Source organism: Equus asinus, chromosome 6 (assembly GCF_041296235.1).
Source record: "Equus asinus isolate D_3611 breed Donkey chromosome 6, EquAss-T2T_v2, whole genome shotgun sequence".
Classification (NCBI taxonomy): Eukaryota; Metazoa; Chordata; class Mammalia; order Perissodactyla; family Equidae; genus Equus; species Equus asinus.
In genome coordinates this window covers 20098391-20116175 of record NC_091795.1, presented here as the reverse complement: position 1 = coordinate 20116175, position 17785 = coordinate 20098391, and the positions used below count along the sequence as shown (strand labels likewise).

At 34.7% G+C, this 17785-nt stretch overlaps 1 protein-coding gene across 5 annotated transcripts in view; it reads left to right on the top strand.

Moving 5' to 3' along the window:
- ANAPC1 (anaphase promoting complex subunit 1) overlaps positions 1-17785 on the top strand; it is a 109440-nt gene that overhangs the window by 62532 nt on the left and 29123 nt on the right. For all 5 annotated transcript variants that reach the window (XM_070511759.1, XM_070511757.1, XM_070511760.1 and 2 more), the window contains 8 exons: positions 161-295; positions 471-553; positions 1433-1511; positions 2238-2312; positions 13134-13210; positions 13743-13833; positions 13932-13985; positions 14961-15154. In XM_070511759.1, coding sequence (XP_070367860.1) covers positions 161-295; positions 471-553; positions 1433-1511; positions 2238-2312; positions 13134-13210; positions 13743-13833; positions 13932-13985; positions 14961-15154 — 788 coding nt within the window. The remainder of the gene's footprint in view (positions 1-160; positions 296-470; positions 554-1432; positions 1512-2237; positions 2313-13133; positions 13211-13742; positions 13834-13931; positions 13986-14960; positions 15155-17785) is intronic.

The following is a 17785-nucleotide window of genomic DNA, read 5'->3' as shown; positions in this document are numbered from 1 at the left end:
GCTTGAGTATTAACTCATGAGTAATAGTTATTTTAATTGGGGAAAAAAGCCCCAAATACCCTGCTTTGAAGTTAGTTCATTCTTTTATTTGTCATGGGTGTATGTTATGGATCTTATTCCATAAGCTTTCCTTTGACATGTCTGTTGTTTCATTTTCCAGCATGGCAGTAATTTGATAGGTATGTCTGATCTCAATGTGCCTGAGCAACTTTATCAATACATGGTTGGAGGTCATAGACGCTTTCAAGCAGGATTGCACAGGGAGAAACATAAGTCTCCAAGTTATCAAATCAAAGTAAGTACAAATCAAAGCAGCAGATCAAAATTCTGGAAGCTAAGAAGTTACTTTGAAAATAATAATTTTCATATGAACATTTGTAAATGTGTTAATTTTAAGCATAGGCTAGTATTCAGAAGCATTTTATAATAATTCAGAACTCTTTTATATGAAGAAACTTTTCTTTTCATAGGAAGGAGATACCATAAATGTGGATGTCACTTGTCCGGGTGCCACTCTAGCTTTGGCTATGATATACTTAAAAACCAATAACAGGTAATACATCCCCTGACCCACCCTTCGCCATGACAATGACCTCAGTAATAAAACTAAATTATCGTAATGTGTTTATTTCTTCTGTTCTAGATCAACCTGGTTTTAATTCTCTCAAATACCACAAGTTATATAGATTTTTATCAAGAAATAATGTATTTCTCTATTTTAATGATATTTGACAATATAATTGCCAGTTTTTATTCATTTCTGTTTTACAGTTGATGTCTGTGACAAAAAATGCCCAAATTCCTTTTCATTAATTTTGCATGTCATTATGAGGACTGGTTAAGCCAGAAATATTAGCATTCTATTCCTGGTTATTATTTATATAAATGGTTTCTACTTAGTTCAAGAGCTTCCCTAATGACCACATCATCTACTTCCCAACCCCCAGTAATTACTGCTAACACTTGAAACAGACCTTTGGCATTTGTTCTTTTATATTTTGTACAGAAGAGTAATCTGAGTAGGAGACATTAAACCGTCTTTTAAGTCTTCTAATTTAAAAAACACTTTAAAATTCAAGAAATTTTTCAATATTGTAAATTCCTCCTCTTAGAAAAAGTGAATGCAAAATTAACAAAGTTGTTAAAAACAGATATTTATTCATCTGTTATTTGGGTAAATATGTATGTCAGTGCTTCTTGGCACTGGAGATATTTCAGTGAACAAAATAAAACTAAAATTATCTGCCCTTGTGAACCTTCTGTTATAGTAAGAGATGTTTACATACATAATGAATATTACGTTTGAAGGTGTAGAGAACTATGGGAAAAAATAGGGCAGTGGATGGAGGGGGAGAAATGTTTGGAAATCTGTCTTGGAATTCTTGAGTATTTTGCCCTCTACCTGAGCAATAATGGTATCCTCCACCAACAGATCCATTGCAGATTGGCTCCAAGCTCCCGACACCATGTATTTGCTGGATTTTGTGAAACCAGAATTTCTCTTGCTTAGGGTATGGTACTTTGCAATTTTTCATTTCTGTTAACATAAGGAGTCTGTCATTCTCAAGTTTCACTTGCAAATATAAATATTTCTACAAGGGGAGCTTTTACTGCTAACCCATCGTGTATGTGTAATTGATAGTGTTCTTTTGAAATTTCTCAAATAGAACCCTAGGAATGCTGCTGGAAAGGCAACCAAATTGATACCTAATACTTGGAGTTGACATTTCAGCTTCCCACATTATTACTCGAAACTTCCTGTCAAGTGACAACTGATGGGGCTTCATTACTGCTTTATTTTACATTCTTTCAATATTATTAAGGATGCAGTATTACTATTAAGGGTATAATTAATGACATAACTGACATAATTGCCTGTTTTTCCCTCTGTAGTGTTTAAACTTGAATGTTTTTAGCATATGAAAGCCTTTAAATTTATGTCAACAGAGCTATGATTCTTTTCTTTGTGATTTTTGTTTCATGGAACAGGTTTTTAAAAGTCCTCTCCAACTCCAAATTTCGTGATAATCAATTCAATTTTTTGTTGTTGTTAAAATCTAAATCTTCAGTTTATTTTAGTGAGTAGCTTAGGTTGATACTGTATACTTACTTTATTTTTCAAAACTGCTGTCAGTTGGGAACTGATTTTTAAATTATTCTATTTAATATTATTGTTGTTATAAAGTCTGTGAACTTTGCCTGCTCTAATTAGTTTTATCTGTTTTACATTTTTTAAGACTCTTGCTCGATGCCTGATTTTGTGGGATGATATTTTACCAAATTCCAAGTGGGTTGATAGCAATGTTCCTCAAGTAAGTAAATATAATAAATATTGTTATATCTTTAATAGCATAAAATTATGATTTCTTATGGGATTTTCCAAAACCCTATGAAATGCTTTTTCTTCTGAAGGTGCTGTTGATGATTATGGTATCTTTTGAAAACATAGGAACTTTCATTTCAAGATCGTATGCTGACCACAGACCACAGCCTCCCCTTTCAGCCTCAGATCCTAAGAAATTGTAGTTTTAAAAATTAAATATACCAAAGTACCCTAAACAAGTATTTTTGACATTTTTATCCTAATTAAATACACATTTACCTAAGATGCTATTTTACTTTGTGACAATTTTAGATCTCCTGTATAATAATGTGTTTTAATTAGTTTATCGTATATTTATCCAATAAGCCAAATAGTTAAAAATAAGCAGACACTTTCGTGAAAACTCCAAATGAAATATCGTAAGTAAATATTGCCCTTTAATTAACTCACCATGTCTGATGGTCTCAGTTCCTTTTTATTTATAAAATAAATCTATTTATCCTTGAGAATGCTAGAGAGTTTCCCCTGATATTTTAATAAGATAAATTTCAAAATAAAGTTTGAAAGAGCTTTATACAAACACCCGTAACACCAATTAGATTCTACAGTTAATGTTTTACTATATGGAGTTGTTTAATCACATGTCTATTAGTTTCTTCTCTATCCAGTCCATAACCTTGTGATGAATTTCAAAGTTAGTTGCAGTTAGTAATATACTTCTCCCTAAATATTTCAGCATGTGTATTGTTAACTAGAATTCAGTATTTATTTACATTTTTTTCTTTTTAGGATAAAAATTTATATACAATGAAATGCACAAATCTTAAGTATAGTATTTGAAAAGATTTGCCTAATGCGCGTGCTCATGGAAACAAATCTCTGTCAAAATGGCCAGAAGTTCTCTCCTTCCTCTTTGTAGTCAGTCCCTGCCCTCATCCCCCACCCTCAAGGCACCAACGTTCTGGTGTTTTCCACTTTGCCTGATGTAGAACTTTGTATTAATAGAATCACATACAGTGTATACCCTTTTGTGTGAGACTTCTTTCACTCAGCATGATTTTGGATATTGAATATATCAATAGTTCATCCTTTTTGTTATTAAGTGGTATTACATTGTGTGAATATACCACAATTTCTTTTTCCATTCTCTTTTGTTGGACACCTGGACTGGTTGCAAGTTTTAGCTATTATGAGTCAGAGTACCATAAATATTCTTATACACATATTTTTGTGAACTGATGTTTTAGTTTCTCTTGAGTAAATATTTAGGATTGGAATTACTGAGGCATGGAGTAGCTGATGTGTTTAGTTTTATAAGAGTGGTAAACCTGTTCCCAAAGAGCTTGTACTGTTTTACACTTTGACCAACAATGTATGAAGATGCTGGCTGCTGCACATCTCACCAATATTTGGTATTGTTAGTATTTTTAATTTTAACTCTGCTGGTAAATGTCATCATTGTAGTTTGTTTGCATCTCCTTGCTGGCTAATGGTGAGAGAACCTTTTCATTTGCTTACTATTCCTTCACATATCTTTTTTTGTGAGATGTCTGTTCATATCTTTTGCCCATTAAAAAGAATTATATTGTTTGTCTTTTTATTATTGAGTTACCAGAATTATTTTTAAATTTTTTTGAGGAATATTAGTCCTGAGCCAAAATCTGCTGCCAGTCATCCCCTTTTAGCTCAGGAAGACTGGCCCTGAGCTAACATGCATGCCTGTCTTCCTCTACTTTGTATGTGGGATGCCTGCCACAGCATGGCTTGACAGGCTGTGTGTAGGTCTGCACCCGGGATCCGAACCAGCGAACCCTGAGTCGCCAAAATGGAACATGCCAACTTAACTGCTGCGCTACCAGGCCAGCCTGAGTTACTAAAACTTTTTGTCTGTTCTGGAAACCTACCCTTTGTCAGATGTGTTTTGCAAACATCCCTCCCAGTCTGTGGTTTGCCTTTTCATTTTCTTAATGATATTTTTGATGAGCAGAAGATGTTAAATGCTTGATAATGTCTAATTTATCAGTTTTTTATTTTATGGTTACTGTTTTTTATCATGTGAGGCAAACGTTTGCCTAACCCCAAGTCCTGAAGATATTCTCTTATGCTTTTCTCTAAAAGCTCCAATGTTTTAGCTTTAGGTGTATAGTTCTGTAATCCATCTCAAAGTAATTTTGTTTATGATGTGAGATAGGGGTTGAGCTTTGCATTTTTTAATAATAGGATATTTAGTTGCACCAACACTGTTTGTTGAAAACACCCTCTTTTGCCTGTTGAATTCCTGAGGCTCCTTTGTCAAAAATCAGATAACCATGTAAGTGTGGGTTTATTTCTGGACTCTGTTCTGTGCCTTTATTTATTTCTTGATCCTTATGCCTGTATCATACTCTCTTGATTACTGTACCTTTATAGCAAGTCTTGAAGTCAAGTAGTTCACGTTTGCCAATTTTGTTCCTTTTCATGATTTCTTCGAATACTCTAGGTCCTTTGCATTTCCATATAAAATTTAGAATCAACTCATCTATATCAATATAAAAGTCTGGTGAATTATAATTTAATTTGGGTTAAATCTATAGATAAACTTGTGGAAAATTGATACGTAAATATTGAGTTTTCCAGTCCAAGAGTATAGAATCTCTCCATTTATTTAGGTCTTCTTTAATTTCTCACAGAAAGGTGAGGGTCTTGAGCAGCTTTTAATAACTTTATTCCTAAGTATTTTATGTTCTTTCATTCTACAGTAAGTGAAATCTTTATGTAGAATTTCGTTTTCTAGTTGCTTGCTGCTATACAATTGATAGAAAATATGAAATTTGTATATTAGCCTTTTAACTTGTGACATTTAAATACATGTTAGTTCTTGTAGTTGTTTTGTAGATTCTGTGGGATTTTCCATGTAAATACTCATCTTCTTCAAATAGACATTATTCTAATTCTTACTTTCCCATATTTATGCCTTTTATTTCTTTTACTTAGTTAAATGGTAGGGTCTTCAATACAATGTTGAACAAAACTGAGAGTGGGCATCCTTGCCTTGATTCTGGTGTTAGATGATAAGTGTTCACATTGAGTATGATTTTAGCTGTAGGTTTTTTAGATGCGTTTTATCAGGTGTTGAGGAAGGTTCCATCTATTCTTAGTTTTCTGAGTTTTTATCATGAATGGATGATGAATTTATCAAATGCTTTTTCTGCATTTAAGATTTTTCTGTATTTTCTAATTGTGCATGTGGTATTTCTTTCTTCTTTTATTATGGTAAATTGCATTGATTGGATTTTGGACCAAGGAATACAACCTTGTATTCCCAGGATAAATCCACCTTGATCCTTATTTATTATTCTTTTTATATATTTCTGTATCTAGTTTGGTAATAATTCATTTGTAATTTTTTAGTATCATAATGTATGACACTGTAATTTTCTTTCTTCTGTTTTTCATAATATCTTTGTAAGATTTTAATAGTAGTATTATGCTGGCCTCATAAAATGAGTTGGGACTGTTCCTCTGTTTTCTGAAAGAGTTTTAATATTGATGTTTTTCCTTCTTAAATGTAATGTTTGATAGATTCGCCAGTGAAACTTGAGATGTTATCTCTTTGTAGGATTAGTTTTGTAATTTTTTTGCGAATTTGTAATTTTGGTTACATAGTTGATTAATAGATAAAGGCTGTTCATATTTTCTGCTTAATTTTGTGGCGGTTTTAAGTTGTCTTTCAAGAAATTTGTTTATTTCAGCTAAGTTGAATTCGTTGCCGTGAAGTTGTTCATAATATTTCATTATTATCTTTTTAATGTCTATGGGATCTATATTAATAACCTCTTTCATTCTTCATACTGGTAGATTTTTTTCTTTATTGGTCTAGCTAAGGGTTCCTTCATTTTGTTGTGCTTTTAAAGAAGTGATGTTTGCCTTTGTTCATTTTCTCTGTTGCTGACCTGTTTTCATTTAGTTGATTTCTGAGCTTACCTTTATTGTTTCCTTCCTTCTATTTGCTTTGGGTTTACTTTGCTTCTCTTTTTCTGGAGTCCTATTGTAGAAGCTCAGGTCATTGCTTCCTAGACTTTCCTTGACTAATACAAGCATTTAAAGCTATAAAGTTCTCTATAAGCATTGCTTTAACTGCATCTACAAATTTTGATATGTTGTATTTTTATTATTTAGTTTGAAGTATTTTCTAGTATCCCTTATAATCTGTTCTTGACGGATAGATTTTTTAAGTGTGATTTTTAATATCCAACTATTTGCATTTATTCTGACCTCATTATTGTTATTCTCTTCTAATTTAATTTTCTTGCGGTCTTATTGAAATTTCTATGACCCAGCATATGGTCTATCTTGGTAAAGTTCTGTACATACTTAAGAGGAATGTATATCCTACATTGGTTAGATGCAGTATTTTATAAATTTGAGTTCTTTCAAGGTGGTTAATAGTGGTGTTTAGATCATCTGCATTTTTACAAATTTTTAAAAAATCTGGTCTTTATGTGTTAAAGTCTCTTAGGATGACTGTAGAATTGTCTATTTTTCCTTTATTTCTTTAATTTTTGTTTCATGTATGATGAAACTCTTAGTAAATTTAAACACATTTTTGACTGCAACGTGTTCCTGTTGAATTGACAGTTTTATCATTATGAGCTGTCTCTTTCTTTCTGTGATAATATTCTTTCTCTTGAAGGCTACTCTATTTAATGATATGGTAGTCATTCTGGCCATTTTGTTTGTTTCTGTTTGCATGATCCACCTATTTGTTTTGCAACCTGTTGGTGTCTTTATGTTCAAAATGTATTCTTTCTTTTTGCCAAGGAACAGTCGCCCTGAGCTAACGTCTGTGCCAGTCTTCTCTGCTTTATATGTGGGTCACCGCCACAGCATGGCTGACAAGTGGTGTAGGTCTGCACCCAGGATCCAAACATGTGAACCAGGGCCGCTGAAGTGGAGCATGCTGAACTTAACCAGTCTGCCATGGGGCTGGCCCCAAAATGTATCTTTTATAGACAGCAAACGCATACAGTTGGATCTTGTGTTTTATCCATTCTGACTTTTTGCCTTTTAATTGAAAGTTTTAGTCCCCCTTAACATTTATCTTTTGCTAGATTTTTGTTATTTCTGGTTATCTCCATTTGTTCCTAAAGATTCGTGTTTACCTCTGATGTCATTTCCTTTCAGGCTAAAGAAATTCTTTCCTTTTTATAAGGCAGATTTACTGGCAGTGAATTCTGTTTATTTTCTTTTAGGCTGAGACTGTTTTAGTATGCGTTTGTTTTGAATGGTATTTTTGCTAGTTAGAGAAATCTGGGTTAGTAAGTGTTTTGGAGCCCCCAAAAGCATTCCCAGGTTTGATGATTCATTAGAAGGACTTTATAGGACTCAATATATAATCATACTCATATGATATATTACAGTGAAAGGAAACAAATGAAAAGTAGCAAAGTGTAAAGGTGGATGGAGCAAAGTCTAGAGGAAACCAGGCTCAAACTTCCAAGAGTCCTTTCCCCGTGGAGGCACATGGGACACAATTCCTTCAGTATCAAATTGTGACAGCATATGTGAAGTGTTATCTACCAAGGAAGCTCATTAGAGAGTCAGTGCCCAAGGTTTTTGTTTGGGGCTGGTCAGATAGGTGCACTCTGTCTAGCATGTACCAAAATTGCAGACTCTTAGAAGAAAGTATGTATTAGTGTAAACCACATTGTTTGTACATATAGTTAAGGCACAGTAAGCCACCCTTGTCATTTAGGGAAAATTCTTTATGAATGTAGGAAACTCTGCCATTCAAGCTTCCAGATGCCAACCAAGAGCCAACCTTGCAAGCAGGTCTTTCTTTGGATAGCACTCCTAGGCCTGCTGGATGAACTCTTTCCTGCATAAGGAGATGGTGGTGGTTTTTTGTTCCTTTGTTTTGAGCACATTATAGATGTTACAGTGTCTTCCATTTTCTGTTATTTCAGATGAGAAGTCATTGGAATTTTACCTGTATGAAATGTGTCATTTAGTTCTTTAGCTGATTTTAAGATTTTTCTTACTTATGTATAGTTTTCAGCAGTTGACTATGATGTGTTTAGTTCTGGTTTTCTTTGTGTTAATTCTTGTGGAGCTTTTTGAATCTGTAAGTTTATGTCTTTCATTAATTTTAGGGGAATTTTAGCCCCTATATCTTCAAACATTATTTTCTCCTCTGTTCTCTCTATTCTTTCATTCTTGGCCTTCAATTATATGTATGTTAAAACCTTTGGAAATCATCCCAGAGCTCCCTGAGGCTCTCTCTATTGCCTTTTATTCTTTTTTCTCTCTTTTCTACAGATTGTGTAATTCCTGTTGATCTCTTTTTATGTTCACTGACTGTTTCTTCAGGCATTTCCATTTTCCTGTTAAGTCCATGAAGTGAATTTTAAAGTTTCATTTATTGTACTTTTTAGTTGTAAAATTTGCTATTTTCCTTTTTTATAATTTCTACTTTTTCCTGATGAGATTTTCAGTCTTTCTGCTCATGATGTGCATCCTGTCCTTCACATCCTTCTAGTTGTAAGAGGTATAATAAAATCCTCTTTTAATGCTAACAGTACGATCATTTCAGGATTGTTTTCTATTGTTTTTTCTCTTAAGAATGTGTTGCATTTTCTTGTTTATTATTATGTTAAATAATTTTGAATTGTATCTGGGACATTGTGAATGTTGTCTTTTGAAGATTCTGGATTCTGTTGTATTCTTCTCCAGAGTGTTGATGCGTACATACATAGATAGATGTGTGTGTGTGTATTTATGTATACACACATAAACAAATACATTTTGTTTTAAAGCAGGCAATTAATTTACTTGGAATCAAATGTCAAACCTTGTCTCTTGAGTGCCAGCACTAATTTCAGTTCAGTTCTTTTATCCTGTGGGCTGTGAGAGTCTGCCCTGCTCATGCATGGTTCATGAGTTAGGCAAACATTCGCACAGAATTTATACACAGCATTTGGACCATGCCTCTGCGGCTCTGTTCTTTACAGTATTCGTTCCTTACCTTCTTGTGGCTGTGGTTTCGTAAGCTCTGTATTCTGGTTGCTTAAGGCAGAAAAAATGTGAGTTTTTAATTGGAGTTTTAGCTACCCTTTATGGCACAGACTATCACCTGCCCTCAGGCCAGAAGCCATGAAAAAGGAAACTTTCCCAGTGGTGTACCTATCTTCCTAGTGTCATCTGCCCTCTAGAAACTGCCTGCTTTCGATTGATCTCTGGTGCCTTTAGATCAGGCGTGGGGGAGCTACAGCCCACTTGTTTTTATAAGTAAGGTTTTGTTGGAACACAGCCATGCCCATTCGTTTACCTGTTGTCTGTAGCTACTTTTGTGTTACAACAGCAGATATCAGTAGTTGCTTCAGAAACTGTATGGCCTGCAACCCTAAAATGGTTACTCTCTGGCCCTTTAAGGAAAAGTTTGCTGACCCCTCCCGTGGTATTTGGTGTTTATATTTTGCCCAGAGTTTATACTTGTTGTCTGCAAGAGGATCAGTATGATAGTTTATTTATCCGTTACCTGAAGTAAAACTCCTAGGGGCTGACCCTGTGGCTGAGTGGTTAAGTTCGCGTGCTCTGCTTTGGCGGCCCAGGGTTTTACTGGTTCAGATCCTGGGCACAGACATGGCACCACTCGTCAGGCCATGCTGAGGTGGCATCCCACATGCCACGACTAGAAGGACCCACAACTAAAAAATATCAACTATATACTGGGGGTATTTGGGGAGAAAAAAAGTAGGATAAAAAAAAAGATTGGCAACAGTTGTTAACAAGCTCAGGTGCCAATCTTTAAAAAAAAACAAAAAAACACTTCTCAATTCTTAAAAACAAACAAACAAAAACATTCCTAGATTTGTTTTTTTTTGGGTTTTTTTGAGGAAGATTAGCTCTGAGCGAACATCTGCTGCCAATCCTCCTCTTTTTCTTTCTTTCTTTTTTTCTTTTTTTTTTTTTTGCTGTGGAAAACTGGCCCTGAGCTAACATCCCTGCCCATCTTCTTCTACTTTATATGTGGGACGCCTGCCAAAGCATAGCTTGACAAGTGGTGCGTGGGTCTGCACCCAGGATCTGCACTATTGAACTCTGAGCCGCCAAAGCGAAATGTGTGAACTTAACTGCTGCACCACCAGGCCAGCCCCCTAGATTTGTTTTTATTTGTTTAATTTTTCGGGTTTGGTAATCACTGATGTGAAACAGATCAGGAAGAGTTGTTTTAATTGAGTCAGCCATTTGTCACCAAAACTTAACTCCTAGCACATTCTGATGTCAAAGATGTCAGTTCTTTTTGAATGTGCCCTTTAAAGTGTATATTGTAGGATAAAATTATACGTTTTCTTCCATTCCTTCATTCAGCAATTATTTGTTGATCCTTTGCAAATACAAGACGCCATGCTAAATACATTTAACATGTGTCTGACATGTAGACTGCCCTCAGGAAACTTTAGTTTACTACGTTTACTAACTTTAGTTTACAAAGTTAGATTAAACACGTATACAGGTGACTGTATTCCAAAATGGAAAGTGAAAATTCATGTCAAAAAGTTCTCTTTTTAACTTTTGTGGAAATATGGTCCTTGGACTTTTAATATAAATTTATCTTTCTGGCATTTCTTTTACTTCAGACTTAATAATTTTAAATTTGGTCTTTATTACTTCAGGGATCCCCAGATAGAACATATAACAAGTTCACAGTTTATCACTCTCCACTTTTCTCCTAGTTCTCACCCACTCATTTCATTGACTCCATAGCAGGACCTCTTGTAGGGAGCAACCTAGCATCAAAAGGGGAATTAAAAAGGTCACTTTGTAAACTGCTTGTTTGTTTGGACTAAAGGCATGTATAAAATAACAACAGCTAGCATCTTCATCGTGCTTTTTCTGTCATTAAAACCTTTTCTGTGTACAGCCTCACGTCATTCTCCTATGCAGTGCTGTGCTGTAAGTTGTTCAGATGTTTCCCCCAGTGTGTGGGTGGGAATGATGTGCTATTTTTGATAGTCTAATTGATGCACAGACATACAGGTAATGAACTCCTCAAGGTCAGTGGTGTCTTTTCTGTCTTTCATTCCTAACAGTTGGCACATAGTAGCTAGAGTTCAGTCCATCATTGTTACATTAAAAGAGGACAGACTGGTCCAAAATCATCCAGCTGGTAAGAGGTGGGGTAAAACTGAAACCAGCTGTTAGGACTTTAGAGCTTAAGAGTTTTGCGTTGGACCCTGTACAACATAGAGGAGTTTGGTGGTCTTTTCTTGTTCATTTCCTGTGTGCCTAAGCTTACCCTTAAGGGCTTACATCTCTCCTTTTGATTACTCCTTGTGTCTTTGATTTTTTTTTTTTAAACTTTAGGGGACCAGATTGAAGAGGGGTTTTCCCTCTCACAGTTATTTATCACCCAAGTTCTTAGTGATCTCTTAAATGGTTTATGATCAAGGGTGGTGTTACTTATGATAGGGGTGGTACACAGATCAATGATAGTAACAACAACAACAGCTAACACTTATAAATGACTTACTATGTACCAGGCATTAATTTTAAGACCTTTGAGTAGATTAAGTTCTCTAATTCTCGTAGAAATCTGGAGCAGTCAAGAAACTTGCCTCTGATCACAGAGCTAGTGTGTGGCCCTGCTGGGATTCGAACCTAGGCCTTCAAGCTCCAGGGTACATGCTGTTTTGAAGACACAAAGCAGCTTATAAATACCTTCTGTCAAATTAGAAATATTTTACTCCTGTATGATGTTACAGTTTAACACTTTAATTTATATGAATGTTATAACCAGGTAATCCATGTATATATGAATTACTCACTTTGGAGTTATATCAGTTTTTCAGAATGTCACTCAATTTCTGAGTAAATAACATTCAAAATTAAAAATAAAGACTGGAGAGGAAGAAAGATGGAAGTAGTTATCAGCCTATATTACACAGTCAACGTAATTGGTTACCTCACTGAGATTATCAGAGAGAAAAGGTATTTCAAGTTTTTTGATTTGGCGATATTCAGTACGTAAGAAAATTGTATCATAAGTGCCTTCTGAGTATTTATTGGTTTATTATAGAAAGCATCCTCAAAGCTTATTCTCCTGAGCAGTCTTCTAAAAACAATTATAAGTAAATTTTCAGAGTTCTTCTTCTATGTACTTGCATTCATATGTTTAGAAAATATATAGCTTTTTCTTTTTTGTTTTTTTTTAAGTGGAGAAGATCAAATCCATTCTTGGTTGTTAAAGCTAGATATCCTCTGTATGTTTTTTTGATAAATTCTTCTTCACCACCTATACTAAAAGGAAAGGGTTGTGTTTCTAAACGATCGTTACAGGTTAACATATTGATAGTTTAGTTTAGCTTGGGTAATTAATCTAGTGACTAACCTCACCGCTGTTAGGCTTAATGCTAGAAACATCCCATGAATAAGAAGTATATGTTTCTGATTAGAATTCCAATTGCTTTCTTTTCTCGTGGGATGCTTCCCCGCACCCATGCCCTGCCTCTGCCCTCTAGCTGTCATCTTTGCATTTCAGTTCACTGGTGTGAAATGTTATTACTCTGTTACTGATTTAGAATATGCTGAAGTCCTCCACGTTATCTTCATTCACTCCTGTTCAGTTATTGTTCTTATTTGGCCCATCTTAGATTTGAAATTGGTTTGCATTAAATGTGATTAAAATATAGGCTTTTGAATGAAAGGGTTTGATAAAAACTTATTTTATGTAAATATGGCCATTTGATAAGCAGTATGTTATTTTTCAAAACATTAAATATTTGTAACTTGAATACTAATGTCCCAGTATTCTTGCTTTCTGTCTTGACAGATTATAAGGGAAAACAGTATCTCTCTCAGTGAAATCGAATTGCCTTGCTCGGAGGATTTGAATTTGGAGACTTTGTCGTAAGTCATGAAATGTCTAATACAAGTGAGCTATCCTAGCATCTGTCGGAGGAATGAAGTCTACTGCGTAGGAGCAAGGCTGCCCTTGATTTTAGTAAATCTGAATCCCCCGTATTTCTAACCATTGTTTATCAGACGGTCACGAAGCTGATTTTTTTATTGTTTTTTGTTTAGGTCTCAGAATTGTAGAGCTCTTGCCCTCAAAAAACAATGTCAGAGATTTAATTTGTAGATATGCCTCTTTTATCTTTTCCATTTTTAAGAAACATTGGCAGTGATTTTTAAAAATTTTCTTCTTTTGTTGCTTATGAACTGTACTATCAAGAGGCGCACTGTCAGGACCACACGGTGCTCTGCTGAAGAAGACTACTCAGAAGTCTGCTGACTGATAGAGACACAGCTGAGCTTTCCCAGAAGAATAGGAACTAGTTTAGAGAACAGGAAGATTTATATTTTTACCCTAAGGTAATGGTAATAATGGATTTTAAAGCAAAATCATGCTAGTATTAAATTTCTTATAATCTGTTTGCAGGCAGGCACATGTCTACATCATTGCAGGAGCCTGTTTGTCTCTGGGTTTTCGATTTGCTGGCTCAGAAAACTTATCAGCATTTAACTGTTTGGTAAGAAGTGTCTTAGTTTACTCTGGTTTTTGTTTGTTTGTTTTAACAAAGCCATAATATACTTGTTTTAACTTTAAATTTTTCTCTTGTTTTTCCAGCATAAATTTGCAAAAGATTTTATGACGTATCTGTCTGCACCTAACGCTTCCGTAGTAAGTCTTTGTATGATGGTTCTTGGGAATACAATTAAACTCAAAGAAAATGCACTGATAATTTCATTACTTGTGTGTTGTCAACTATCTCTGTAGTTTGAATTTAGAATGGGAGATTTGAAGTTTTCACTCATCTTTGTATTTTTGTTCTGGGATATTAATAGGTGAGAATATGATTACCTTTGAAGGATGCCCAATGTCTGATTCTTATGATGAGAGAATAAATAAGAAAAGCCATATCCTTCATGGATTGTCATGCCATGTGCCATTCTCTCTCAGTACTGAGTATTGGTAATTGCCTTTTGAAAAATTAGTACTTAGTAAAAATACAGTTGCTTTTGAGGCAGTGCTGCCCTCATGACAGGAAGACTGCATGATTTTATTTCCTGGTAAAAACCATACAGATTTATGCAATATTATTTATAATATGAGAAAATTGGAAAAATCAAAAATTCTAAAAGTTAAATAAATTTGATTATGGTGTATACACACATTATTATAGAATGGAGCTATCAAAATCATATTCTACAAGAACTTTTTATGAATGAAGATTGGTTATAATATAATAGATTAAAAAGGTTAAAAATGTGTATAGTAAATATCTCAGTTTCATTTGAAAGAAAAAATACAGATATGGGAAAAGATTTGGAGAAAAAGAAAGCCAAAGTGTTTACAGCAGTTCTCTTTGGGGGTTAGTATTCCGAGTGATTGTTATGTCCTTTTTGATACTTTATTTTCTGAATTTTTTACATTGAACTTAATTTCATAATCAGGGAAAATATTTATTTTTACAGATTTTGTAAAGTTATAAACTTAGTCTAATGGCCAATTTGGTTTTGATAATAAAAAAAATGTAACACAACAGTTGCAGATTTTATAAAGTTATAAACATTTATAGTCTAATGGCCAATTTAGTTTTGATAATAAAGAAATGTAACACAGCAGTTTCAGTAGGTCATGTTTTCGCATTTCCAGACAGGTCCTTACAACCTGGAGACTTGCCTGAGTGTGGTGCTGCTGTCTCTCGCCATGGTGATGGCTGGCTCCGGGAACCTGAAGGTTTTGCAGCTTTGTCGCTACTTGCACATGAAAACAGGTGGTGAAATGAACTATGGTTTCCACTTAGCCCATCACATGGCCCTTGGACTTCTCTTTTTGGGAGGAGGAAGGTAAGTATATTTTCTCTCAATGGAAAGATCTCATGAGCAAAATCTGTTAACAGTGACTTATTTTGATTTTGAAGATGCGTGAAAATCTAGGGGCATTATTACTAGTTAACCATCAATTTATGCCCTACTTAGAGTTATCGTCCTCTGCATTTCTCGGAAGAGTCTGTACTCGCTTCTTCAGGGACTACCTCTTGTTCCCCACTATTTAATGACTTTACCCTTCTACTAAACTGCTTTCTCGTAAAGGTCACGAACATGATCAGTCACCAAATCCTATGAGATTTTCTTAGTTTTCAGCTCTACTGCTCTGTTTCCAGCATCTGTTATTCCTGACTACCTCAGCCTTTTGTAAGACTTCCTGGCTTTTAATGATTTGTATTGAAAAAAAAATAGACATACAGAAAAGTGTACAAATCATAGGAGCATAGCTCAATGACCTGTCTCCAATAAGAAAATCTGGTACCATGTAGATCAAGATATAACTCAGGACAGCCGTCTCCTGCCCTGCCGTGTCCCTCCCAATCACTATTACTTTACTTTACTTCTATCCAAAGAGAGCCACTATTTAGTTTTAGAACACCTTAGACTAGTTTTGCCTGTTTTTGAAATTCAAGTGGAGTCATCCACTATGTATCCTTTTGTACCTTGCTGCTTTTGCTCAGCATTATGTTTGTGAGATTTATCCATGTTGCATGTAGCAGTGGTTTATTCGTGTTTCAGTGCTATTGAATTCCATTGTATGGTTATACTACAGTCACTGATCTACTCTGCTGTTGATGGGTATGTTTGTTATTTTTAGTTTGGGGTTGTTATGAATATTCTTGTACGTCTTTGATTTTGTTGTATATAGCTCTGTGAGTGGATTTGGGTCATAGGGTGTATATAGATGTTCAGCTTCAGTAGATAATGCCATCATTGTTTTATAAAGTTCCAGTTAGTCCCCATCTTTGTCAGCATTTATTATTGTTAATCTTAATTTTAGCCATCTGGTAGTAGTATCTCATTGTGGTTTTAATTTCCATTTCCCTGAATAATGATATTTAGCACCTTTTTGTGTCTTTAATGGCCAACTGGAAATCTCTTTTGTGATGTCTAAATCTCTTGCTGCCCGTTTTCATATTGGTTTACTTATTCTTAAATGTTTATTTGTGGTAAAATACACATAACAAAATTTATCATCTTAACCATGTTTAAAGGTACAGTTCAGTAGTGTTAAGTATTGTTCACATAGTTGTGCAGCCAATCTCCAGAACTTTGTTATCTTGCAAAACTGAAATTCTATATCCAACTCCTCATTTCTTCCTTCCCTCAGCCCCTGGCAACCACTGTTCTACTTCCTGTTCCTGTTAATTTGACTGTTCCATACTGGTTTATCATTATGATCCCCAGACCTTTGTCAGTTTTGTATGTTGTAGTTATCTTCTCCTACTCTATGACTTGCCTTTTAACTCTTTTAATGGTGTCTTTTGATGGGCAAAATTATTAACATTTTTCTTTCATGGTTTGTACTTTTTTGTCCTTCTAATGAATATTTCCTTACCCCCCCCCCCCATGAAGATATTCTCCTGTTTATCTTCTAGACATTTTTTTAGCTTTTCCATTCACATTTTGATTTCAAATCTACCTGGGACTTATTTTTCTGTGTTTTTTCCCCAATTGATGCCCCACTCTTATTGAAAGGTTATCTTTTCTCCACTGTTCTGCAGTACCACCTTTATTATAAAGTGTTCATATACATGTGTTTATCTCTGAGCTATTAGGTTTATTTGGTCTGTTTTTCTATACTTGCACCAATACCACACTGTTTTAATTACTGTAATTTTATAATTAGTCTTGATATCCAGTTGAGTAAATCCTCCAAACTGGGATTGCTTCAATAGTTTTTTCCTGTTCTTGGCGCTTTGCATTTTCATATCAACACTGGAATTCACTTGTGATTTTCCGTGCTAAATAACCTGATAAAATGTTGATTGGAGTTGCATTGAGTGTATACATCAATTTGGAAGGAATTGAAATCTGTTAGAATATTAAGTCTTTAATCTGTGAATATGGTGTATCCCTTCATTTATTTAGTTCTATGTGACCTTGGTGAACTGATAGAATTTCTATAAGTCATGTAGGTTTATTTTCCTCTCTTCTTTGAGATTAAGTTAAACACTGGAACTCTCCTTTCCAGAAGTAGAAAAAGTAAAGATTATCAGAAAGGTATGCATTCCCTTTTACCAGGTTTTATAGAATTGTTCTTTCTTTAACTGTTTAGAATTAAGAATGGTTAAAGAGAGCCAGCCACGGTGGCCTATTAGTTAAGTTCAGCGTGCTCTGCTTTGGAGGCCCAGGTTCTGTTCCCAGACACAGACCTACACCACTCATCTGTCAGTGGCCAAGCTGTGGTGGCGGCTCATACAAAAAGAGGAAGATTGGCAGTGGATGTTAGCTCAGGCCGAGTCTTCCTAGCAAAAAAAAAGAATGGTTAAAGAAATATTACTGTGAAAATTCTTCCTAAGATTTTTGAAAATTTATTTTCCTTTCAAAATAAGCTCCTACATTCTCTTATTCAATCTGATCTTTTGCTGTTCCACACTATATGACCCTGCTTGCTTTTCTTTCATATTGAGGTTTTCTCCCACTTTG